Source organism: Xiphophorus maculatus, chromosome 2 (genome assembly GCF_002775205.1).
Source record: "Xiphophorus maculatus strain JP 163 A chromosome 2, X_maculatus-5.0-male, whole genome shotgun sequence".
Taxonomy (NCBI): Eukaryota; Metazoa; Chordata; class Actinopteri; order Cyprinodontiformes; family Poeciliidae; genus Xiphophorus; species Xiphophorus maculatus.
The window spans coordinates 13,713,294-13,738,899 of record NC_036444.1 but is presented as its reverse complement, the minus strand read 5'-3'; the positions used below and the strand labels follow the sequence as shown (position 1 = coordinate 13,738,899).

Genomic DNA, 25,606 nt, shown 5'->3' with positions numbered 1-25,606 from the left:
TTGCATACACATCCCTCTTTGCTCCAAATTTTCAACAAATTTGATTTGAGGGCTGTTATTAAGATTACCCCTAAATAAAATGTCTCCGACTGGGTAAGCAAGCACAGAAACAATTGCATTTGCTAGATGTGACTCTAGATGTTTTCCTTTCATTCTACCAAGAAAAAAAAGTCGGAAAAAGCATTGGTATATTTTATATATTTGTCTAGTTGAGGATTGTCTATGTGTTTTTAATGATATAATACATTATCATGTAAACTCAAAATACTTTTTTTACGGTGATTGTTCAAACTAATTGCCGAAACTTGTTTCAAACGACTCGTGCCAGAATTAGCGTTTTTACAACAATGGGGGGCGCTGCATATTGCAATATGATAAAACCAGCAGAATTAAAACGTAGAAGAAGAATTCATTCGAAGCGGAACGCAGTCTTTAGTTCCGCCCAACTCGGAAGGGAAATTTTAAGAAGTAACACAGTCGGGGCGCATGTTGCAGAGACTTCCGAGTCTTTGCTCCAGCTCGGATTTATTTCCAGTTTTATGTGCTTACTGGTGAAGAGCAGCGGTACTCATGGAGCTGCTGGGAGGAGAGTTTGGAGACATGACTCCTCAGGAGCTGGCGGCTCCTGTCAACACCGTGGCGGTGAGTTTGAGGACAGTGGGAGAGATGGGTTTCCACCACGAGCATCAGGATTGTGTGATGTACTGGCAGAAAGAAGTCAAATTAGTTCACATCTGAACACGGTGTCAATCAAGTTTACATGATACAGTTGAAGAAAAGACTTTTCTGATTTTTTCTGGTTTATTTGACAGGAAAAGTGGAAATTGCTACCAGCCTTCCTGAAGGTAAATCACCACAACAACTGTATTAATACGCTTTTCATCCCTTGACTTCATCCCTAAACCTAAATACTTAATTTTTCTTAAATACTTAATCTTTCACACAGGCTATTATCTACATAAAAGTTTGAATCGTTTTGTTTAATTACATTTCATCTAATGTTTGATATTTGTCCATTACGTGAATGTAAATTAAGTCTGTGCAGTTTGTGTTCTACGCGTTTTTTCTTGAGCTTTTTTCTTGAAATACACGTACCCTGTTCTCTATCCCATTGCATAATGACCGTAGATCTGGTCAGTTTAAATGTCAGTACATTATAAAAGTCTCAAATTAGTCAAATCAGTCATGTTGTGTTTTTCTTCTCCTCTTACATTTACATTTTTTGACTATGTTATACTTTATTATTGATAACGGACCAGATTTATTTTTCTGTTCATCTCCATCATCTCATTTGTTCTGCAGGTGAAAGGTTTGGTGAAGCAACACATCGACTCGTTCAACTACTTCATCAATGTTGAGGTAAAATTAAACACATAAAATGCATATGTATTTATTTATTGATAGCTGTGTTTATTCTTAATACATCTGTTTATCCCACTCTAAGCTTAATTTGACTGTATTGTTTTTCCAGATTAAGAAAATCATGAAAGCGAATGAGAAAATAACCAGCGATGCTGATCCAATGTGGTACCTGAAGTAAGCCGGGTTCATCCACACGATTCCTGATTCAACCGATGCGACTTTTAGCTTCGGATCTGAATTTTAAGCTAAATAATTTCTGCTCAGGTACCTGAACATCTACGTTGGGATGCCTGATGTCGAGGAGAGCTTCAACGTAACCAGACCGGTTTCTCCTCATGAGGTTAGCACAATATTTAAATGATTAGTTTGTTGACAAATTCTTTAATGGGATAAAGATGAACTTAAAAAAAAATGTTCTGTTTTTTTTGGGGGAGTTTTATCTTTAAAATGTTGATATGTCATAATCTTGGTGTGCTTTAATTTGTGTGAAATACTAAAGGATGTTAGAAGCTGCCAATGACGCTTGAAGAGTTGATTTATGGTAATCGCAAAATATGTTTAATTGATTAAGAGATACTGATCAGGCAGAACAATACGACCACTGACAGGTCAGATCAGTAACCCTGACTGTTTCCTCATCATTGTACCTGTTAGTGTTTGGGATAAATTAAGCAGCTGATGAGCATTTTGTTGCAAAAGTGGATATGATAGAAGCAGGAGAAAGCCATAAGAAGCTTGGTGAGTTTGAGAAGAGTCAGATTGTAATAAACATTTCTTCAAAACAGCAGCTCTTGTGGGGTTGTGGTAGCTGTGTGCTGTCTCCCCCATTACTCAGTTTATTTATTTCCTTTCACAATTATCCCACCACTCTATAAGTGTTAGGATCTTATTCACTAAAAATATACATTCAGTGTGGTTAAAGTTCATCCAACAGGAAAAATATATTTTCACTCATATGAAATATAATAGCCTAGTAAAAAGGATATTATATTGATTATATTTTGTTCAGTTCTGTTCAACATGTTGTGGTTTCATAATTTGTGCAACATAAAGATAATAAAACCGAACCAGATAAAGATTTTGTGCTCAAATGTTATAAAAAGTGATGAACAATTTGAAGGAACTCTGGTTGGTAAAATGTATCCCATGTGTTTGGTCAGTGTCGCCTCAGAGACATGACCTACTCGGCACCGATCACGGTGGACATTGAATACACTCGCGGCAGCCAGAGGATCATCCGAAACGCTCTTCCGATTGGAAGGTTTGGGCTCTCTCTCTTTTCTGTCACGGATTCAGCATGTTACAATGTTTTCACGGACGTGTTGAATTCTGCTCTCGTCAGGATGCCAATCATGCTGCGAAGCTCCAACTGCGTCCTCACGGGAAAGACGCCTATGGAGTTCTCTAAGCTCAACGAGTGTCCTTTGGATCCAGGTACAGTGTCAGCGTGGCCGTGTGGTGGAAACCAAGCTGAACAGAACTGACTGCAGATTTTCTCCCTTTGCCTCGCAGGAGGTTATTTCATCGTAAAAGGCCAGGAGAAAGTCATCTTGATTCAGGAGCAGCTGTCCAAGAATCGGATCATTGTGGAGCAAGACAGGAAGGGAGCAGTAGGAGCCTCAGTCACCAGGTTAATATATGACTTATTAAACGAAAACCTCAGATCAGTCCTTAGGTTCAAATTAAACTACAACTACATCTGAATATGAAGTTGAATATCATTGAAAAGTGAATCTCATTACACACACACAATTTAGTTGATTATGCTTTAAAAGTATTTATTTTCAGAAAATATAAATATAACACAAATCCAATAAAACCATCAGTGAGGTTGAAATAAAGTAAAGCTGCCAAACGGAGTCGGCCACAATTTCTCACAATCAGTAATAAAAGAATTTTATTAGATTTAGAGGGGATTGATTTACTTTATTCAACAGACTCATGGTCCACAAAGATGATACACCATTTACCCCATGTGATTATTTTTCACATGGGGTAAAGTTGGTTTGGGAAGCTTTATTTCTTCCAATAAATTAAATAATCTCCTTAATGGTGCCTTTTGTTTTTACTCTTCTTTGACAAAAGACGTCGGCAACGAGGTAAATACTTTTCACAGCTCTGCAGGTCTGGAGATGTGAAGGGAAGAAGCTAAATGTAGAAGTTGTATCATTCCAGTCCTGAGGTTCTGATTATCGTTTTTTTCTTCATTTGTTTAAGGCTAAATTCCTCATTTGTAATCACACTTTAAAGAATTGGGTAATAAAATGATAACATTGTTATCATTCAGTGTATATGTGATAGGAATTTTACATTTTAGGTTGCTTAAGAGCTTGAGATTTGGACAGCGCAGGCATATTTAAAATTTCTGTATTTTTGAATGTCTGAATAATTTCATGTTGAGCATTATTCACAAATGTGCCACTGTTGCTGTGAAACCTGATGTTTTCTATTCCAGCTCCACTCATGAGAAGAAAAGCAGAACCAACATGATTGTGAAGCAAGGCCGCTTCTACCTGAGACACAACACGCTGTCTGAAGACGCTCCTATCGCCATAATATTCAAGGTAAAATCAGGGTTTTAATGACACCGCTTGACCAGTAGAGGGTGCTACAATAAAGCCTAATAAATTTTAACTTTAAGTTGTCTTTCAAGCGTGTTGTTTTCATGCTTCATATGAGCCTTTGCCGTCATTAGTCTGTAGTTAAACAGCCTCAAGGCTTTGTGTTGACGGTGAAAATGTCAAAGGACAGCTGGTGTCGGGATCTCCAGCCGCCTTCGGGAAAAACCTCAAACATGTTGCCTTGTGAGGGTGAAGTGTCGGGATCCACATGCTTGCCGAATCGCTTGTTTATACTGTGCGACTCCTTCCTCCACCTCTCCGTCTCATGTCTGCCGTGGGTTCAAGCGGACCGGTTCCCACAGCCTCACATTTCCATAAGCAAATGTCACACAAACTCCTGACTCAAAGTTCACCTTTCAAAGCTTTCCCTTTGGCTCCTTGTTTCAGATATTATTCAAATGAACAAGGTCTTTCTCTTCTGACAAAATGTAAAACTATATATTTTTAAATCATTCATCAGTGCATACTGTTCCCCCCTCTTCTTTTCCTGTCTGGTTTGCATGCGTTCCCTGCAGGGCATGGGTGTAGAGAGTGACCAGGAGATAGTTCAGATGATCGGCACAGAGGAGCACGTCATGGCCAGCTTCGCTCCGAGCCTGGAGGAGTGTCAGAAAGCTCAGATCTTCACACAGACTCAGGTAATTCCTCTACAGTGCCCTGCAAATGTATTCACGCCCAGATTCATGCAACAGCCTTTTTACTTTTTGCAATATAGTGTTGCATAGTCGTAACTCAGTCAAGTTTATTTGTGGAGCACATTTAAGTGGCAAGGTGCTTTACAAGGTACTTCCCATAATAAAAATACAAAATTACAAAGTCTTAAAGAAAACATCATACAGTCAACAACTGAGCAAACGGGACATTTTGATGAAAGTGGTGAAATGTTTTTCACAACTTGAGGAACATTGTTGTTAAATCGATAAAACATCCATTTTGACTCCTGATTTGCTCTCATTAGCCTTATCTGAAGAGGCAAATATTTTTGCTCTGAAACACAAACACCTGCTGTCTGCTAAAAGAAGATATTCAGTTTTTCATTTGATGAAAGCTTTTTGCCCCTCACCCAGTTAAGTAACACTTTTCAGATCCTTTCAGAAGCCCCACGTGTTTTTCTTTAACATCTAGAGATGAATGCAATCGGCCAATTTGTTTTTTATAAAGATTATGTTGTTAGCGGTTCCTCAGATGCATTGATGAGGGCATGTTTGGATCCTAGCAACCCCTTCGCCTCAGCCCTCATGCTTCTGTGCCTGCCAGCCTCTGTCACGTCTTTTCAGGGTATTCATTGGCTCTTTGTATTGTGCACAATGAGACCTAAATCTATATAATTAAAGGCAGATAAGGCTGAAGAACAGTGTTATCAGATTATAGGTAATCTGCCTAAACTAAATGTGACTGTAATCTTTGTTCTCTTTTAAAAAAAAAGAAAAAAAAAGATCAGATTCTGGAAAATGGGCAGGAGATTTTATCACATTGTTTTTTAATTTCTCTAATTAGGTGGTGAATTCTGTTTTAATCAGTTACTTATTATATACTGAGTTGAGAAGCGTTGGGTTTACTGTCTAACCTCTGGCATTCCTTAACCTGCTGAGAGAAATTCAGGTGAGTAAATCTGAATTCTTTGATTTATACTGCTTTACTAGGAGTATATAAATGTATTTTATAATTCTCAATGATCTTTTCTAAAACATGTAGTCAGATTTGCATACCGATAACTTATCTGCTAATGAGGCCTGTAGAGTTAAAGTGAGCAGATCCGGCACGTTCCAGAGTTCAAGATTTAAGACCGAACTGTGCAGACTTGACTCTGACTTCAAGTATTTGTTGCATGTCTCCCTTCATCTTTTCCACTTTTTAATGTATCGTAAAGAAAAAAGTAATAATGAAACCAATTCAAAACAACCTTTTTTAATGAAACCAGGGCTGCTCACCTTTGGAAAAAATGCATAACTGAAATACTAAAAAACAAAAAAAGCCTTTCTGTTGGTTTTACACAAAGAACTCACAGGTTTATTTTACACTCATTCAAGTGTAAAATAAACTTTTCTTCATATGAGAAAACAAATATAACAACTAAGGAATAAAACTGATCTGACCTCTATTTCAATTTCATTTATTTATTTATTTATTTTTTTTTTTTACAGATGTGACAGTAATCAAAAGTAGTCGGGGGGGGGATCCATTTTTTATATCACATTTAAGTGTTTCAGTTCATTTATCAAGTTTTATTCTTATGCAACAATACATTTTAGTGAGTTTTTAAATTATTTTTTAAAGAAAAATCTGGCCCAGTTGACTCCTGATTAACTGTGACTTTACCACATTTGACTCGCCATGTCCAGGCCTGGTTACTGCCAAAAAATTTTTAAAAATGTGCATAAAAGGACAAGTAAGACTTTAATCATTAGCAATGAGCTCAGAGGCTCATTTTGTCAAATGTGTCAAGGACAGAAAAAAGACAGTGTTTTATCTCCAAACTTAAAATTGAGCTTTTCTCCTAATAGAATACCGTCCTAATCCAAATACTTTCCACTTCAGTCAAAATAATTCATTACAATCAGATTTTAGTTATTTAGGAGAGGAAGTGCAGCCGGTTGCATTGAGTCATTAATTATGCAGTCATCCCTCATGTAGAGCAGACATGTGGTGACGACGGGGAGAAACTATTACCTTTTATCAGGAATAACCTTCAACCCAACCTGGATCAATATGAACAGCCGTCTGCTGGGACCAGCGAGCGGTCCTGAAGAACAAGGTGGCAGTTGTGGCTTCAGAAATGAGGAATAAGTTTTTGATTCTTTATTTAAAAAAAAGAGTCCTCACATGACAGCTGGCAGCTCCTCTTTCTCCTCTTTGTGTTTCAGGCTCTGAGGTTTCTTGGGAATAAAGTCCGGCGGCAACGGATGTGGGGAGGCCCCAAGAAGACCAAGATGGAGGAGGCCAGAGAGCTGCTCGCCTCTCTCATCCTCACTCATGTCCCTGTATGTAAACGGACCAAAATCTCAGATTATTCGTATTGTTTTAACCAAGTTAACCTTTGTGCATCTTGTTTTCAGGTGAAAGAGTTTAACTTTCGGGCTAAATGCATTTACCTGGCTGTGATGGTCCGGAGGGTGATCCTGGCTCAAGGCGACAACAAAGTGGACGACAGAGATTATTATGGGAACAAGCGTCTGGAGTTGGCTGGACAGGTGAGACCTCACTGTGAAACCTGTTCTGCAGGTGGTTTCATTTACGCTTCATTAAAACCTCCATTGGGTCTCCAGGTGTTATGCTCAGAGACAAAACCTTCAGCTCCAGAAGGTTCTCCAGCTTCGTTTGGACAATAGCGACTCCCTGTTGACCTTGTTGTTTACGCGTTTCTTAAATGAAAGGTGTTTATTCCTTTTGATTTCTGGGAAAACAAAACGTTCTTATTAGTAATTGGTTTGCGTCTGTGCTTCGGTGTGAATGGATCACAGGGCCGCACCGGCTCTGATCTTTCACCTGCGTCTTTGTTCCTGCCACCTTCCTTTAATAAGCCTTTCATTACATTTCCTCAGCTCTGTTTTTCTGCCTGTTTTGTTTTCGCACCTCCCTCCCCTTTTGTTTCTGCCTGGCTTTGTCAGGAGGGAGATATGCAGTGGCACCGAAATCCCAACGCTGTGGAAGCATGGGGATTTTTCAGCACTGCGACAATAGAACCGCTGCCTTGACTGGAGCGATTGAGCTAATCCGCGGCCTGGGCTCTGATAATGTAATTACTGCTGTCTTTAGGCCTTTAATTTCACCCTCCTCTCCCAACCTGCTCTGTGTAAGGAGCAGAGATGGGAGGAGGCAGGGCCCTCTTTCAAAAGGAGGCTTACACATCAACGACGCCTGCAATCTCCTCGCTCTCCAATTATGGTTCCCTGACATTCAACTAATTGGCCCGGCTGCGCAATGGAAGCTTAATTTCTTTATTAATTTCAAGCAGCCTGTTTGTTTTGATATATGCTAATGCAAAGGATGTGGTGGGGGTTTGGAGGTCGCAGTGAGACGCTGCCTCCTGCAGGCCTGGCGGAGGAAGACGAGGACCTGGGACGGAGGCCAGGTCGGGGTCATTTCTGAGCCGGCACACCTGGTTATTAAATCTGACGGCAACCTTGATGCTGATGTGATAGAACGACTCTACTGTCCGAAGTGATTGTTTTTACTGCTGATAGCCATTTTGCAAACGGTTCCAAGACCGTCACGCCATATAAGACGACTCCCCTTCTTCTTCCTACAGCTGCTGTCTCTGTTGTTTGAGGATCTGTTTAAAAAGTTTAATGCCGAACTGAAGAAGATCGCCGACCAGATCATCCCCAAGCAGCGAGCCGCTCAGTTTGACGTGGTCAAACACATGAGGCAGGATCAGATCACCAACGGCATGGTCAACGCCATCTCCACAGTGAGTTTGGACAAAAACAGGGCGAATGGGCAAGAACGGTTCAGTCTCTCAGATCTTTCTTCACATTTTCAAATATCAACACTTCTTATGAGTTAGAGATGCTGAAAATCCTTTTTGTTTTTGTTTTATAGTTGCTCTGTGTGAGAAAAGTGACTATCTTTCGAAAGTCCTGAAGACAGTTAACTTCACATATTATTCACTCAGTAACAGCATCCACACTGAAGAGTGCAATCTGGTAGCGCCTAGTACTGTGTTCCCTCTTATTGGAAAATAGTCTGTTTTGCTTCTTTTTTTTTTTCAGAGCCAGTCGAGCTAAAAATGGACTTATTCTACTCATCAGCTGATTTCTCTGAGTTGTGGTCGTTTCTCATCCTCAGGGGAACTGGTCTCTGAAGAGGTTCAAGATGGACCGTCAGGGTGTCACCCAGGTTCTGTCCCGTCTCTCCTACATTTCGGCTCTGGGGATGATGACCAGGATCTCCTCCCAGTTCGAGAAGACCAGGAAGGTCAGCGGGCCTCGTTCTCTGCAGCCGTCCCAGTGGGGAATGCTGTGTCCGTCCGACACTCCTGAGGGAGAGGTGAGAAAAAAATCCATCTGAAAACAACTCAGGCATACCTTAACCTCTGACCCCTTTCTCGTTGGAGTGCATATAATGCTAATCACTGATTATTAGCACGAATGGTTTGTAGCACAGGATGTCTCTGGGTGTTCAACATGCTGCTGCAGGCACCAATTTTCCTGCAATCCTGCAAGAATAAGTGGGTATCTACAATGAATTTCAGTCTTCAGATGTCCAAAGGTGGTAGAGGCGTACTCTAAACGACTTCCTTCTGTCACTGCTATCGTAAACAAACATGTAAACAGTGATATTATCAGGTAAACTTGTAAAGATGAGCTCAGGCACATGTTTGAGGTTGTACTCTGGATGATTATTTTGCAAATGTTCATTTCTTTCCTTTTTGCTTTGACCTGTGGCTCGGCAGGCCTGCGGTCTGGTCAAGAACCTGGCTCTGATGACACACATCACCACAGACATGGAGGACGGGCCCATCATCAAACTGGCCTTCAACCTCGGCGTGGAGGACGTCAACCTGCTGTGCGGGGAGGAGCTCTCCTACCCGAGCGTCTTCCTCGTTTTCCTCAACGGTAAAACGTCTGCTGAGAAACTTGCAGAACCATTGAATAACTGAATAAACTTCTGAATAAACTCCAGCTGCTGCTTTAGATCCTTTGAAAGAAGGTCTAATCCAGCCGGTTTTAAATGCATTGCTTACATTAAGTGAATTCTTTCCTGTTTAGTCAGAGGATGTAATTTTGTGGGATGCTGATAAGTCTTTAATTTCATGGCAGCAGTAGGTGTTATTCTTGTGTCAAAACTTGGCCCTTTAATTACTGTATTTGTTTGTCTTCGCTCTGATAACTGTCGACTTATATTAGCTGCCGTACTGTTTAATTAGTTAGTAGCAGCAGGTGTCAAAGCCCTTCGGATTGTGTTTCCTCACAGAGGCAGAGCACAGTCCCTCCTCTGTTCGCCACTCGTTTGTCTGTCAGAACTGATATGAAGCAACCGCAGCAGGCGACCAGAGCTCTGCTTCCTCAGAGTATATGTTGCCATAAAGCTCCTACTTTTCCTCTACAGCTAAGGTTTTTGAGTGAAAGTCCTCTCTCTTTTCTTTCTGATTTGCTTCTAAGGAAAGCTGACTCCTTTCTTTGTTTTTTTTTTAGCAAAAACTGTGTCGAGACGAGACATTAAAGTGCTTTGTTTTGTTGCAGGACAGTAAATTCATTTAGATTTTGTTTTGCAATATTTGATCCAAATAATTACGAAAACAGTGTAATTTCTAGGTTATTTAGCCACTTTTGACTCTACAGGTTCATGCAATAATTTGTTTACATACTAAATAATTGTTAGCTGCTAATCTTAACCAGAATTTTTTTCTTTCCATAATTAAGCAGCCCTACTTCTGAAAAGACCTTATTTTGTCAGATTACACAGCTGTAAAACTAAACTTTCACCAGCTTCCAGAACATTCCCTTGACTGAGACTATTGCTGCTCAGATAATTGCCTCAAATCAGTTGTAAAACCGGAAGACACAATTTTCTCTGTCTTCCTGATGAACTGCACATTTATTTCATTTTGGATGATTCTTGTAAAACCAAAGAGAAGGAACTGGGATTTAAGACTCATGAAGATTGGGAAGATTCAGCGGGATACTTAGCTAAATACATCAGTTTATCCACAATGTATCAGATCTGAGGCTGTTGCTGCCGTCCGTTCATCCTTCCGTGTTTGCGCCACAGGTAACATTCTGGGCGTCATCAGAGACCATCGGAAACTAGTCAACACCTTCAGACTGATGCGCAGGGCGGGTTTCATCAACGAATTCGTGTCCATCTCCACCAACATGACCGACCGCTGTGTCTACATCTCGTCTGACGGAGGACGACTCTGCAGGTGAGGGCGCTGTCGAAACATCAGAAGCATATATCTGTGAATTTTATTTAATTTTTTTCATAAAACAGTACATCAGGAGTGAATGTTGTGTTTATTCTCGCCGCAGACCGTACATCATTGTGAAGAAGGGACAGCCGATGGTAAATAACAAACACATTGAGGATCTGTCTCAGGGCTACAGGTGAGTTATGACCATTTTGAAGTCGACAACACAACTCTGAAAAAATTAAGAGACCGCTGCACTGAGCCCTATTGAAAACCTAATGATTATTCCACCAAATATTGATTTCTGAACTCTGCCTGAGTTAAAACATTAGTGTTGTTGTTTCTAAATGAATATGATTTTGTTTTCTTTGCATTATTTGAAGTCTGAGAGTGCATTTCTCATTTTCTGCTAATAAATACTACATTTTTGTTTGGAATTTCAGAAACATGTTGTCAGTAGTTCATACAATAAAAAAACAATGTTCATTTTACCCAAACATATACTTGTAACAAGTAAATCAAAAGAAACTGATCATTTTAAGTGGACTCGTATTCTTTTCCAGAGCTGTACCTGCCAACAACTTTAACATTGTATGCAGAGCTCATTTTGAATAAATTTAGTAGTTTATTCTTTGGTTTCAGGGGAAGTTTTTCTTCCTTGTATACTTGTTCTTATTTTATATATTAAAAAATAACATTTACAGTTTCAACTTTGGTCAGGATCTCTGTGAGGACGGCTCAGAACACTGTTGTCTGAAATTTTATGGTACTTTTTGTCTCAAGCCTTCATCAAGAAGTATTCAGGAATTTTGTTGTATTTTGCTTCTAACCACCAGACTTTTTTCTATGCAGTTTAGAAACTTTTCAATCAAGGTTCCCCTTCTCTTCTTTCTGGGAGTAAAAATGGGTCATTTAAATGTTTTTTTTTCCCCAAATGTTTTTAGTTCTGTATGAAGCTGTAACCTCACACATTAGTGGTTTGTGAACATCCGATCTGATGATTCCTGAAACTTTTCTACCCAGAACGTTTGAGGACTTTCTGCATGAAGGCCTTGTGGAGTACCTGGATGTGAACGAGGAGAACGACTGTCAGATCTCCCTTTATGAGCACCTGATCAGCAAGTACGTGAAAGACGACAGATAAAATGTTTTAAAAACTTTAAAAATCCCATCCTGAGTCGCATCAGTCACTGCTGCATGTGTTTATTTCTTCTCTGTAGAGAGACGACACACTTGGAGATCGAGCCCTTCACGTTGCTCGGAGTGTGTGCGGGTCTCATTCCCTACCCCCACCACAACCAGTCACCCAGGAACACATACCAGTGCGCTATGGGCAAGCAGGCCATGGGTAAGAAGTCTGCTGACCTGGCTGCCTAGAAAAGTTCCTCGTTTCATTTAAGCGTTTTCCAGGTGTGGAAAAGTATGGAGAAAAAAACGAGTATAAAAATGGTTTCTTACTCGCATAGATTTGTTTCCTTGTGTCATTCCTCACTCTTTTTGCTCTCTCTGTGCTCTTCCTTCTTTCCTTCTTTCCTTCCATCTTCATTTTTCATTCATCCCTCCCTCATGTCCTTCACTCCTTTAATCTTTCTTATTCCCTCAGTCTTTGCTGCCTTAATTTAGTTCCTTTTTTTCTTATGTCCTCTTATGTTTCTTATTTTATTCCTTCCTTCCTTGTGTTCTTAATCACTAATCCCTCCATCCTTTTGTTCTACCTTCCTTGCTTCATTCATTCTGTCATGCTTCCATCAACCTTTTCTTTCCTTCCTTCCTTATTCTTTTTTTGCCTTCATGTCCATCTTTCTTTCCTTCTTTAGTTCCTTGTGCTTTCTTTCTTGTCCTGTTTTCTACACCTTCGTTGTGTTATCTACTTCCTCCCATTAGTTGTTTCTTCCTTCTTTCCTCTCTTGCTTCCTTCCCTTCTTCATTTTGTCATGTTTCCATCAGCCCTTCTCTTTCCTTTCTTCTTTCCTTCTATTCTACTTTCCTCCCTTCCTTGTTTCTTTTCCTGCCTTCTTTTCCTTCCTTTTGTATTTTATATTTACAAATTAACTCAAAGGACTGAGAACTCTTGAAAGTTGCGGACGGGGACGTCTGGATCTTCTACCTAGAAATGTTTAAGATCCCTGCCACTCTCATTTGGCTGCAGAGACTCTCACTAGCAATGTTTTAATTTTCCATGATTATTCCCCCAAGTCTGGACATTTTTTGGTTTTGTTTGCCTGAGTTGAAAATAAAATGCACAAAAAGGACATTAGAATAACAAGCAGTGTGGATACAAGCAGCCTGCTGGTTCTTCTCCCCCAAAACTCGTCTCCTGCAGCACTTCTTGTCAGAATACATTTGTATGTGTGATTGAGTGTTTGTCGAATGTGTGTGTGTGTGTGTGTGTGTGTGTGTGTGTGTGTGTGTGTGTGTGTGTGTGTGTGTGTGCGTGTGTGGGTGTGTGTGTGGGTGTGTGTGTGGGTGTGTGTGTGTGTGTGTCGGCCAGTGTGTGTATGCACGCGGACATCAAACATGGGGCGCTTGCGTAGGTTCTCCATTGTGCTGTGTGTGTGGAGGCCCTTTCCCTGCCAGTCACCCAGAGTGTCATTAGCAATTCATTGTGTCTGCTCAGGCTGAGCTCGGGGGGTCAGTGTGCTCAGCTGCAAAAGCCCACAGAGTGCGCACCCAAAGCTCCTTGGTAACCAAAACTTCCCCGAACGGGTCGGCTAACGTTCGTAAGAGCCGGAGTCACACCCCGCCCTTCCCTCCTCTTCCTCACTGCTTCACCTCCGCTCATCCATCCCTGCCCTTCCCCCATCCTTACAAAAACACTGACTGGAACTATATTTGGCCCAATATCCTCTGTGTTGTCTGTTTTGTATGGACAGCCCTTTACATGTGCAAATCTGGTTGTGTGGCCTGAGCCTATTATCACAGACTCTGTGCTTGTAGGCTGATTGTGCAGTAATAGCATCTGACAAATGTCAAGGCTTCCAGGGAGGCCAGGCTTTACGCCATAACTCTCCCTGTGAGCTCTGTAGAGCAGAGTGAGGCAGGAGGATGAAGGTTTACCACTCTGTGGAAACACATTAAACCAACACCACTTTATACTAAGTGTCCAAGGAGCCAAATTTATATTTCTCAGGCTATTTGAAGATTTGTTTTTGGAAAAATATGTATTTTAAATTAGGTATTTTCCAGCTCTGAATAGGGATGGAAAAATATTCATATTTGAAACATCATTCCCTGTTCCATTGCCTAAAAGTTGGAAACATCCATCTATCCATTCGTGTAACTCCATCCATCCATCAGTCCTCACTTCCACCCATTTATCCACCCTTTCGTTTAGCCATCCTCCTGTCGATGTATCAATCTTTCAAGGCAGGAATCAAACCATGTCTACATCCACCTAGAAGTCCGTGCATCCATTCATGTATTCCTTCGTTCATCTCTGCATTCATCTGCCATTGTATCGGTCCATCCATCCATTCCTCTGTCTGTTTCTCCGTCCATTCAGCTGTTAATTTATGCACCCATGTCTTCATCCATCCGTGCATCCATCTGTCCACGCGACTAGTCCAGAAACAATTAATCGGATTAATCGTGATTAATCAATTATTGACATAATCGTTAACTAACTTAGTAAATGATTAATGGTTAACTGGAGTATACAGACTCTAAGAAGGTAATTTGTTGAAAAAACAACATATTCAGAGCAATCATGAAGCCAAAATTGTACAAAAATAGGGCTAAGACAAAAACATTTGTCAGTGAATATGTTTTACCCAAAACTCATTAAGTGGTATAGTTTTAGCATCACCTGGTTCAAATTCACTAAAAGAATGCTATGCTATTGCTTTTTATGGAATGAAATGTTTAGGTTCTTTATTAAGAAAAGGAATTTATTTATTTGGATTTTTAATGTCTTCCTAATATTGTAAAGAAAAGGTTTATGTAGTTTAAATGAAAAATGTTCCAATGTGTTTATCTGATTAATCAATTAATTATGTGGATAATCTATAGAAAGATGGACATCCCTGTGTCTCTCAGGATTACACAAGTAGGATTGTATGGGAACCCTGAACAGCTGATGAAGATTACATTAAGTGCTACAAAAAATGATCTTACTCCTCTGCAGCCATAAAAACATGATGCAGTAAATGATCCTGGAGTAAATATTCAGCTTTCCAATCTGGTTTTCTGCTGTTGTCTCCTGTCAGGAACTATTGGCTACAACCAGAGGAACCGCATCGATACTCTGATGTACCTGCTGGCCTATCCTCAGAGGCCAATGGTCAAAACCAAAACCATCGAGCTGATTGACTTTGAGAAGCTGCCGGCGGGTCAGAACGCCACCGTGGCCGTGATGAGTTACAGCGGCTATGATATCGAGGACGCTCTGGTCCTCAACAAAGCCTCGCTGGACAGAGGTGAGATTCTCAATCTTCCTTGCAATCCACTAAAGTCCGAAAGCTTTTCCTCAATCCGAGGTTAACTCTTCAACATTTTAGACTATGTGCTGGCAGATGTCAGAATCTGTGATCCTGAATGTTTTTTTCCTCTCAGGATTTGGTCGCTGCCTTGTCTACAAAAACACAAAGTGCATTCTGAGGCGTTACACCAACCAGACCTTTGACAAGGTGATGGGGCCCATGCTGGACGCTGCTACCCGTAAACCAATATGGAGGCACAACATCCTGGACGCTGACGGCATCTGTTCCCCCGGTGAGGACCCGCTGCTTCTTCTCAATATTAGTTATGCAAGTATAGTCAATGGTGCAACTTGATAGAGACATGCAAATCTTTGAACTGCAGAGTTGATGATAGTTTTAATTAACTTTTAAAGAGTTTAGCAGACCTTGGAGGAAGAAATTAAAATTCATTAGGCTTTGTGTAATTCAATTTAGATTAATTACACTGTATGTAGCACCACTTGAATGTATTTGAGTTAAATAGAGAAATGTATTCAATAAAAACATTGTATGCTGGAAAGTATACTGAACTCAATTGCTGTTGAGTTATTTAAATAAGTGCCTCAAATGCCGGGTCCAGTCAAAAGTTTACATACAGTTATTATGGGCATCAAATTTTGTTCAATTCTGCTCAGTTTTGAATAATAAAATTGTCAGTTTAGCATTTTTAAATATTAATATACAGCCCTACTAATATTTAGATGAATATCTTTTAGTTAGTTTAACTGTTTCTTTTGCAGCCATCATTAACTTTCTGGATTAATTCATCTGTTTACTAGTTGATAGAAATAGACTAGTTTCCTGAAGTTTTAGTTAATCTTTTCTAAGTATAGAAGAGATCAGTGATTTGAAAGTAACCAATAGTCACATTGATGTGTGTTTAGGATCTTTATTGTGTTGGGAACACTACAGGTTTAGGAGTTTGTCTTCATTGCTTTACTCACTTTGTGTAACGACTCATAACATCAGCCATGTGATCGTGCAATTATCAGGCAAACATTTAAACAGCTGCAAAAAGAAAATTTGCAGTTTTAACGAGGAACCCATTTAACTCCTCGTTAGTACAGTGGTGAGTATCCCCGCCTATCATGCAGGAGACCAGGGTTCGATTCCCCGACGGGGAGTGAAGTTTGTTTCAGGTCCCTCTTGAAAATGAGATCTAGATCTCAACGGGGTTTACCTGATTAAATAAAGGAATTGATTAAAAAAAAAAAACTGCTTATTATTGCTTGAAAATCAAACTAACCATTCAAGATAACAAACTTGTTGCCAATATTTTAGCACAAGTAATTAATAATTGTTGAGGCGTTAGGATGCTGACCTGATTTATTCTGTGATGCTCAGGTGAGAGGGTGGAGAACAAGCAGGTGCTGGTGAACAAATCAATGCCAACCGTCACTCAGACGCCACTGGAGGGCAGCGCCCAGCCAGGTCAGCCACAGTACAGAGACGTTCCCATCAGGTGAGGCCCGGCAGGCTCTTCTGCACTTCGGTTCAGCTTCTGCGTGAAGCAGAGGAATCATGGTGGCTCCATGATTCCTCTGCTGACGGCATCTGTCTGCAGCTATAAGGGCTCAACAGACTCGTACATCGAGAAGGTCATGATCTCGTCCAACGCTGAAGAAGCCTTCCTCATCAAGATCCTCCTGAGGCAGACGAGGAGACCAGAGATAGGAGATAAATTCAGCAGTCGACACGGGCAGAAAGGTTAATGCATGGCACATTTCAATCCTAGATGAGAACAAATGTTGGTTGTCTTCTCGGGAGCAATTATTTTGGTCCATCCATCTGGAAACATAAATTTATCAACTGAGCTGTGAAATCAGAATGTTATTTTGTTTTTTGTTTTCTAACTAAAATGTGGAAGACGTTTCTGTTCAGCTGTAAAAACACAAAAATTCTCTGAAGTCTCATTGAATCTGCCCAAGTCGAGTCCCCAAAATCTAATGTCCTGCAACTTTTAGATGCATCCCTGCTTCTGTGCACCTGAACCCAGTGAATGGAAGATCCTGACGAGCCGTTTGATTCAGGTGTGTTAGAGAATCGAGACATGCAAAACTTGCATGGACTGGACATGGGAACCGTTGATCTAGAACATTCGAATTTAGGAGACTGACAAACTTAATTTTGCTAAATAAGTTGACATGAGCATAAATATAAAACATTTTTAAGAAAAATGTTTTTATGAGTGAAGAAAAGTTGCAGGTCATGGCTGCCGAGGAGAGCTTGTTGAGTCAACTCCCAGTGGCCGTTTCTGTCACTTCCCCCGTCCTCATCTTTCAAGAGCTCCTTTCAATTAATTGGCTCTTTGTCCTGTGCCAGACTATGCAAATTTATTACACCCAGCAGTATTCTGGTGTGGGGGGGAGTGTTTACAACCGTCATTGTTTTGCAGCACCTCCCCTATAGAGGGCCTGTATGATGTTTTAATCAGAAAGCTAACTGGCGCCATGCATAATTTACTCTCTTCATTAGTGCGGTGGGCGCTGGGCGGTCAGCTCGGGGCGGGACAATGTCTTCCGTCCCACATAATGACGAAGACAAGGGTCGCCGTGGGGTTAGCTGCAGGAGGAATGGGGTGAAACGTCCAGATGTGTAACCGCGAACAGCTGGGTTTCACTTGCGGCTCCACTCAGATGCATCATCTGCTTTGGAGTCTGACGTGAACCACAGCTGGACTAAATATTAGCACTGATGGTTCAGAGATGCACAGACCGATCCGCTAATGATTGGAAAAATGGTTCCCTGTGTCATAGATGCACCATAAATAACAATTAAACCCAATAAATATTGTACTTTGATGCACTTTTTGAGTTTAAATACATAAATAAAGGCTAAAAGTATTTGTTTTGATGCATAAAAGGGGATAATCGTGTAAGAGCTTCCACTTCTACAGATCAGACCTCCAAGGAAGCCAGAGTGGAAAAGGCTGTCTGAAAGAAAATGCCTCAAGTTATCAAATTGAATTTTTTATTCTTTTTTTTACAAGTTTTAATGAAAAAGCAGGGATATTTACTTGCATTACATACTTTTGTCTTTGATTTGCCAGAGGTTTAACATTCTTATCGCTCAATAAGTTAAACATAAATGGACAAAATTTAAGAAAAAGAAATTTTCTGCTTTTTTTAGCCTCAGAACATCTTTATGTCTGGGGTTTAACTTGTTTTTATTTGTGTTACAGAGCAAAAAGGTTTTTAAATCTAAATGTCTTGGTCCATTAAGGTGACATCTGACAGACTGTTCAACCAGAGATGCACAAGTTCATCTGGCAGAGATCAAATTGGACAGTTTTTTCTTGTATCTCCTCCGATATTTTAAATTGCAGCTCAAATGGTGAAATACTCTTTTTAAAAATCCCTGATTATAAAATGAATGAACATTAAGAACTTTCTCCAATTCCGATCCCTGAATGCATCAACGAACAGTAGAGTTTAATAAAAATCAGCTGACTGATTAAAGAAACGTATGCCTTGATGGATAAATTGGCATAATTTCTTCATTTACTGTTTGACTCAAAATTATTAAAGCAAACTTATTTTTCTCTCCCTGCTCCAGTCGTCACATTGGAGATAAACTGAACAGGTCAGACCTCAAATAAAATAGAAAATTGGTATCGGCCCCTGATCAGTGCATCGATTATTTTAATAGAACCTTTTAGGAGATTTTAAATAAACTCAGAAAGTAATTTAATTGGAAGTGAATTTAGTTTGCATTGTTTGCTACTCCTACATCCCGGTCAGCAGAATAGGTTAATTATTTACCAGTCTCTCTCTCACACGCACACACCCACGCACACACAGCGGTGGAGGAGGTGCAGGGTTGTTGGTATTGGGGGCCCATTGTGCGAGGCGTCAGTGCGGAGCTGTATGAGCCGTGATGGAGGGTCCCGGACCCTTGCTGTTGTCTTCCTTTTCTCTACTGATTTCATGCCTCCTTTATCATTCACTTTCACACAAAACAAACAACACCAAAGATGTCTGCCGTTATAACCAGTCCGTGTGTGAGAGACTTTGTTTTTCTGTGTTGTTCCTCCAACCTTTTTCACATCTTTCCTCACTGATCCTGATTTTCGTCCTTTTTATTTTGCTCCTGCTCCCTTTTTTTTTCTTTCTTTCTTTTGATTTTCCTTCTTTTCACCGTCTTCCTGCTGTTGGACGACTTTCCACCAGCTTGCCGCACTTGTTCCCGCTCCACATCCTGTTGCCACATCCTGCACAGCATCAGCAGTCAGCCGACCAGCTCTGGTTAATAACACATTTTTCCCACGTGCATCGCCTCAGTTTCTCCTCTCCAGTTGATCCCCTCCACTTCCTCCGAGTTAAACTGAAAGTCATGGGTGTGTAATCCTGCTCTCTCCGTCCAGCTAAGCACCTTTCTCCACTTCCTGCCTCAGCTTCTTTTTCTCCAGCTCTTTTTTTTTTGTTGTTTTTCATTTGCAAATGGGGCAACAATCTGTTTGCCCTGGCCAGGGAAGAGTGCTTCGGCCCCCTCAGCAAACATTTGCCCTTGCACTTAAACCCCTGGAGACCAGGGAGCTCGTCCCCACATCAGGCGAGTCAAAAGAAGACCTTGTCTGTCCACATGACTATGGAAATGTCATTCTTTGCTGGGATTCCTCGCAGCGCCGAATTCCACCAGAACTTTACCAAACTGAACTGTTTTCTCTGTAAAATATTGAGGTTTACTGATAAATGTCCAACCAGTTTGGTCAAAAAAAAAAGCAAAATGTTATTTTAAAAAGTTTCAGAAAACCAAATGTTGGAAAGTTATTGTAGGAAATCCTGCAAAAATAAAACCTTCATAAAAGCAAGGAGCTGAATATAAGTACCAATTCAGAGCCTTTCAAAGTGCGTTTGAGTCAGAGTCTTTCTGTCTGTCTTGGCGCTGGTTGAGCAGCCTCTGTGTGTGTTTCAGGTGTGTGTGGCCTCATCGTCCCTCAGGAGGACATGCCGTTCTGTGACACTGGGATCTGTCCAGATATCATCATGAATCCCCACGGATATCCGTCCAGAATGACGGTACGACGCCTGCTGCTGTTAGATCTGTGTGCTTTGTTCCACATTTTTATTTTATTTAGATTTTTAACAATGGGCTTCATTAATTTTGATTATTTCTTTCTTTACAGTGAGTAAAATGGGTTCATCCCATTAAGCATGGATTCATGCTTAATGTACATTTTTAAATAGATTGTTTTTCTAAAGCAATGACTCAAATAATCTTTTTTTTTTTGCTGCTTTTAGTTCTCATGTTAAACTAAAGGTGTTAGTTCGACAGCTGACTCCTGACCCGCGGTTGTTATTTTGTGTAGTTTGGACCTGGAAGTTTAAACCTCTGTGTTGCCTCTCCTGAGACAAAGCCCTCATTATCTGCGCTCCTCTTCTCTCCGGTTTATCGTTGGCTTCCAGAGCACACGTCCATTCACGGCGTTAAGCAGCAATCTCGCTCTTTACAAACAGATATTTGTTGCTGCGGAAACGGTGCCAGCGAAGCCGCCGCCTCTGGCAGCGTGTGGAAGTTGGGGTTTTTTTTTTTCTTTTTTTTAATCAAACACGCCCAGCACATCAGAACTGAAGAGCAGGACAGACTGTGGACAGCGTGAAGACTTGTCTTGTCCTTTTCTCTGGCTGCTGTAAAAGCCCGATGGATCTTTACTGCTGAAGTTGTGTGTAGGCGTGTGTGTGCGTGTGTTTGCTGAGCGTCGTTGCCTCGGAGAAGGCTCAGAAATGTTTGGCTCCGGAGGATGTTTCTGTGGCCTGAGAGTGATACGAGGGTAGGTGTTTGCCTTTATGTGGCGGGGTCAGGGGTCTCCGGGGTACAGCCTCACAGGAATTGTTGAAGTCGGTCATCCTTGGACGGATGTCCTCTCCCTGAGCAGAGAGGGGGGTGGTGACATGTGTAATCTAATTTCACCCACAATAATCAACACTTTGTGTCAGAGGCGGATAAATCCTCAAAAATATCCAACTTCTGATCAGAGTTTTGTTTCCTTTCCATGTTTGATCAGGTTGGAAAGTTGATAGAGCTGCTTGCTGGGAAGGCGGGGGTCCTGGACGGACGGTTTCACTACGGGACGGCCTTTGGAGGCAGCAAAGTGAAGGATGTGTGTGAGGATCTGATCCGATATGGATACAACTACCAGGGCAAGGACTACGTCACCTCAGGAATCACCGGGTAACTTAAAGAGAGGTTTAAAGCTGCTCAGGACAAAACACTCAGCTCCACTTAGACGTTTACATTCCCCCTTCATGATCGTTACTTTGGGTCACTTGAACTCTTCTGATGGAACGACTATCAAACGTAACTTCAATGAGTAAAAGACAAAATTTAAGTGCACAAGTGTGAATGTGTTGAAGTCTTTCTCTTAACCACAGGGTCAAATATATACATACACCTCCATTAATATTTGGTGAAATTTCCCCCAGCAAAATTGAAAAAAAAAAATGTATTTACTTATTAAAGAATGCAGCTGCATGAACAGAGTCACAAATCTCAATTAGTTCATTTTTTGGTTCACTCTAAGGAAGTATTCTTATGTTCTTAAACTTTTCTGTCTTCGATCCAATCATGTGTTTCTGCCTTTTGTCCTCAGAGAACCTCTGGAGGCGTACATCTACTTCGGACCGGTCTACTACCAGAAGCTGAAGCACATGGTTCTGGACAAGATGCATGCCAGAGCTCGAGGGCCCAGAGCTGTTCTCACCAGGTGAAAACAGGAAAAAAACTAAAATCTCAGAGAGATAACATACCAAGGTGTAAGGAAGAAATTGCAACATTTGTTACATTTTCAGCTGGTGAGGTTTGTTTTCACAATAATCTGTGTCAAACAAACCAAACAAATTTTTCCCCCCTGAAGGAAACAACACGGAAACCTTAGAAGAAGACATGAGCGCAACTTCCTTCTTAACAAAATGGAGTAGTGTCACCTTTTTACGGTTGTAGGATTTCTCTCTTGTCTTCCTCCTGCTAGCGTTTGACTTTCACATTTGCTTTTGGCTGTACTTACCCAGAATGCCCTGCGCTGTACTTCGCTTCCTGTCCTCAGAGTGATCTCCAGTCTAGATATGGACTCAAACCCCTCTTGAGTTCACTTCAACAGAACCGAGACATTGACTTTTAGGTGGACCAGAGTTTGCTTTTTTTTTAGTCTGCATCAGAGTTTGATTGCGTGTTCACACCTTGCTTAGACTTTCTAAGCAAACGAACTAGAGTTTACTTAAAGCGGACTACACAGGGTTGGTGTGAATGCACCTTGTATGTTAGTGGTCAGGATTGCATAAGGGATCTTTCGCTGAATGCGTTTGTTTTAATCTCTTCTCTCCCACTAACAGGCAGCCAACCGAGGGTCGCTCCAGGGACGGAGGTCTGCGATTGGGAGAGATGGAGCGTGATTGCTTGATTGGCTACGGAGCGAGCATGTTGCTGCTGGAGCGTCTGATGATCTCCAGCGACGCCTTCGAGGTGGACGTGTGCGGACAGTGTGGCCTGCTGGGATACTCTGGCTGGTGAGTCGTAACCACAGATCTCGGCGCTTCAACAACTTAAAGCACGAGTCGTTTCATGAAGGTTTCCCAACATCTAGACTATTGTTGTAATTTTATGAGAAGAGGAGATAAAGTTCATTTTCCTGCTTTGAACTTTGACAAACTACAGATTTTATTTTTCATAGTAAAACCACAAGCATTCTTGACAATTTCTTGACACCAGTTCCAACAGCAGGACTTTTATTTGGCCTGTTGCTGAATGTTTTTAGAGCATAACTTTAGAGCTGCAGTTTTAGTAACGGCCGTCATTGGGATGTCTGCGTCTGTTTCTGGTGTCCAGGTGTCACTACTGTAAGTCTTCCTGCCATGTTTCGTCGCTGAGGATTCCGTACGCCTGCAAGCTGCTGTTCCAGGAGCTGCAGTCCATGAACATCATCCCTCGCCTCAAGCTGTCACGCTACAACGAGTGAGCGGAGGCAGGGACAGAAGCGCAGGCAGAGTGAGTGAAAGCTGCAGCTGGAGTAGATTTGATGAGGGAAAAGAGACGGACTGTTTCTGTTAAAGTTTATGAGCTTCAAATGTACAGTTTGGAGGTTTTCATTTATGTTAATGCCTCATCAATATTTGTGTGGTTTGTGTACATAATAAATGCAAAAACAAATGTTTCTCAGTCATCTTGCGTGTGTTGCTTAATTGAATTAATCTGCATTTCTTTACAAATATTAAGACGCCACCATAAACTGGATCCCTTACGTTTCTCCTGTCTCTCTATTAATAGTTATATGCCATTTCTGATCAATAATATTTCCTTCTAATATTCAGACTTCACAGATTTTTGAATCATGTATTTGAAGTACTTAAATTGTTAAATGTCGTCCTCCTCTTAAAATAATGACCTATGTAATTTTTTTTTTTGCCAAAAGTGATTTCTTAGGCTGTTGTTTTAGGAAGGTGACCAAGTGTTTCTTTGCTCTTCAGATGATTCAAATTGTTACAGACCAGGAAGACCCAACATTCATCTAGAAATTGGATTTCTGATTAAATCTTTCCAACCCTTAACAATTGTCAAAAATTGTTCAAACCAGTGTAGTTAGGAGGAATGTGTGTGTCAGGAACAATTTGTGATTACCTTGAAGTCTGTGACTGTAATGTGACAAAATGTAAAAGTAAGTGTCAAGGAGAGTGAATAATTTTCCATGTTTAATTAGATAACAAGTCTAAAACCTGTCCAGGTGAAACTCGGGGATATCACCATTAAAAATATCTAAAACCTCACCACCATCTAGAGACGTTTACCAAAATTAACTCAAGTGAATATATATAATGTTGAAACAATGTGGCGAATTATTTTTTACACTTTATTTCTATTGTGCAGCAAAGGGGTTGTGAATAAAAAAGGACGACCTCCACATTTTTTTATTTATTTTTTTACGTCACCTCAAATCAACAAACCAGTTGAAACTTCAACACAATTCTGGCAACCAAACATCAGTGAGATTCACCAACTCCTCCAGGAGGAGCAATTCAATATCCAGGCAGATTTATTCCAGGCTTTGCAAAACAAAGGCTGCAAAACAATTATATAGTTTTTTTTTTTCTTCAATTTGATGTTTTAGTAGGAGATTAGTTCAGTCTATACATGTAACACAGTAAATTCAAACCTGTGTGCTAAATTATTCAATATTGGTATTGAACACAGTCCAGATAAATCATCAAGTTCCAATACTTGCTACTTGATAATGCTAGAAATAACTATATAAGTAAGGCATGAAGTATTCATACATGGGAAAACTTAAAATATTAAAAATGATTTTTAATGAATTTTCTTTTTCCACTTTTAACTTGTTTCTTAAATTATAACATTTCTAATCTAATTTAAATGCTTCTATATTTTCTAAAAGAAATGACTGACTTCTCATGAAATCCTCTCATTTTGTTTTGTTTTTTTTTGGGGGGGGTTTATCTGTTTACAATCGGAGACGATCACAGCGCCTCAGCCAGAGCTGACATCTCTCATTTTGGAGGCCACGTGACGAGCAGACAGCTGGACTCGGGTCGCCGCGGCGCTCGCTGACATCACTCGGACATTGAGCGCCAGCGCCCAAGTCGTGTCGATGTCAGCGGGGAGAGAAAGCTGCTTTGAGTCGTATGGTTTCCTCTTTAAACTGTAGCCACCAACAACGTCGCTTGCAGCGTAACCACACCCCCCACTTGCATGCACACACGCACGACCACCCCCATACACACACACACACACACACCCCCATACACACGCATGCACGGCTCAACTGGGGCCTTTTTTTAACGCCACAAAAGCAAGGATGTATGCGTTTGTAAGTGAGAGTGTGATAATAATAAGAGGCTGCACATGTTCTTCTCCACGAGGTTGTAACGAGGAAATAAAAATATACACATTTTAATGATTGAAATGAATCAGATCTTGTTTGCTTTGCACCTGTTCCTGTCTGAGAGCGACGCAGAGCGAGAGTCTGGGGGTGCAGCCGCGCCTCCTCGCCCTGCCGTGCATCAGGTGTCTGCAGCAGCATGGAGTATCAGCCTGCGAGCCGAGAAAGAGAAAGTCCTCCTTCGCCTACCGTGGTGTGGTGAGTAATTCAGCCATAATCCGCCTTTCTCCTCGGCCCGTCTCCTCTCCCCCCTCTCCTGCCGTTCCATTCATATTCTAATCACAGCTTTCCCTTCTCCAGCTCTCAGGCACTCCATCAGAGCCCTCCCAGCCTCGGGCTTTGCACTTTTACTTCCACCCCCCCGTCTTCTTTTGTGGCCGTTCCCTCTTCTCAGAGGCACACCAAAAGAGAAAATAAGGCGAAAGAG

At 41.0% G+C, this 25,606-nt stretch overlaps 1 protein-coding gene and 1 non-coding gene across 3 annotated transcripts; both read left to right on the top strand.

The window, feature by feature from the left end:
* Nucleotides 1-461: 461 nt before the first annotated feature.
* polr3b (RNA polymerase III subunit B) lies at nucleotides 462-25,570 on the top strand. Of its 2 annotated transcripts, XR_002753929.1 has the most exons (30): nucleotides 462-642; nucleotides 813-845; nucleotides 1,303-1,359; nucleotides 1,472-1,536; nucleotides 1,627-1,702; nucleotides 2,523-2,623; nucleotides 2,705-2,796; nucleotides 2,875-2,992; nucleotides 3,818-3,926; nucleotides 4,499-4,621; nucleotides 6,848-6,964; nucleotides 7,040-7,174; nucleotides 8,233-8,394; nucleotides 8,772-8,972; nucleotides 9,379-9,541; nucleotides 10,698-10,851; nucleotides 10,958-11,032; nucleotides 11,860-11,958; nucleotides 12,057-12,184; nucleotides 15,042-15,251; nucleotides 15,388-15,546; nucleotides 16,638-16,755; nucleotides 16,858-17,000; nucleotides 20,208-20,311; nucleotides 21,298-21,464; nucleotides 21,883-21,996; nucleotides 22,622-22,795; nucleotides 23,115-23,273; nucleotides 24,764-25,377; nucleotides 25,480-25,570. XR_002753929.1 is itself a non-coding variant. In XM_005802259.3 (28 exons), the coding sequence occupies exons 1-28, from the start codon at nucleotides 571-573 to the stop codon at nucleotides 23,242-23,244; spliced, it is 3,399 nt and encodes a 1,132-aa protein (XP_005802316.1). In that variant the 5' UTR covers nucleotides 462-570; the 3' UTR covers nucleotides 23,245-23,448. The 2 variants fall into 2 exon arrangements, 1 of the variants encoding a protein (XP_005802316.1); XM_005802259.3 differs by lacking the exons at nucleotides 24,764-25,377; nucleotides 25,480-25,570 and having other exon boundaries at nucleotides 23,115-23,448.
* Nucleotides 16,346-16,417, top strand: trnad-auc. Its single transcript has one exon. It is a non-coding gene; the product is annotated as a tRNA-Asp (tRNA).
* Nucleotides 25,571-25,606: the final 36 nt, after the last annotated feature.

Bases quoted from the DNA above. Each gene is read 5' to 3' on its own strand.
- polr3b (XM_005802259.3), top strand. From the start codon at position 571: ATGGAGCTGCTGGGAGGAGAGTTTGGAGACATGACTCCTCAGGAGCTG. The intron at 8,395-8,771 runs GTGAGTTTGGAC...TCTCATCCTCAG, and splicing joins TGGTCAACGCCATCTCCACA to GGGAACTGGTCTCTGAAGAG. The intron at 20,312-21,297 runs GTACGACGCCTG...ATGTTTGATCAG, and splicing joins GATATCCGTCCAGAATGACG to GTTGGAAAGTTGATAGAGCT.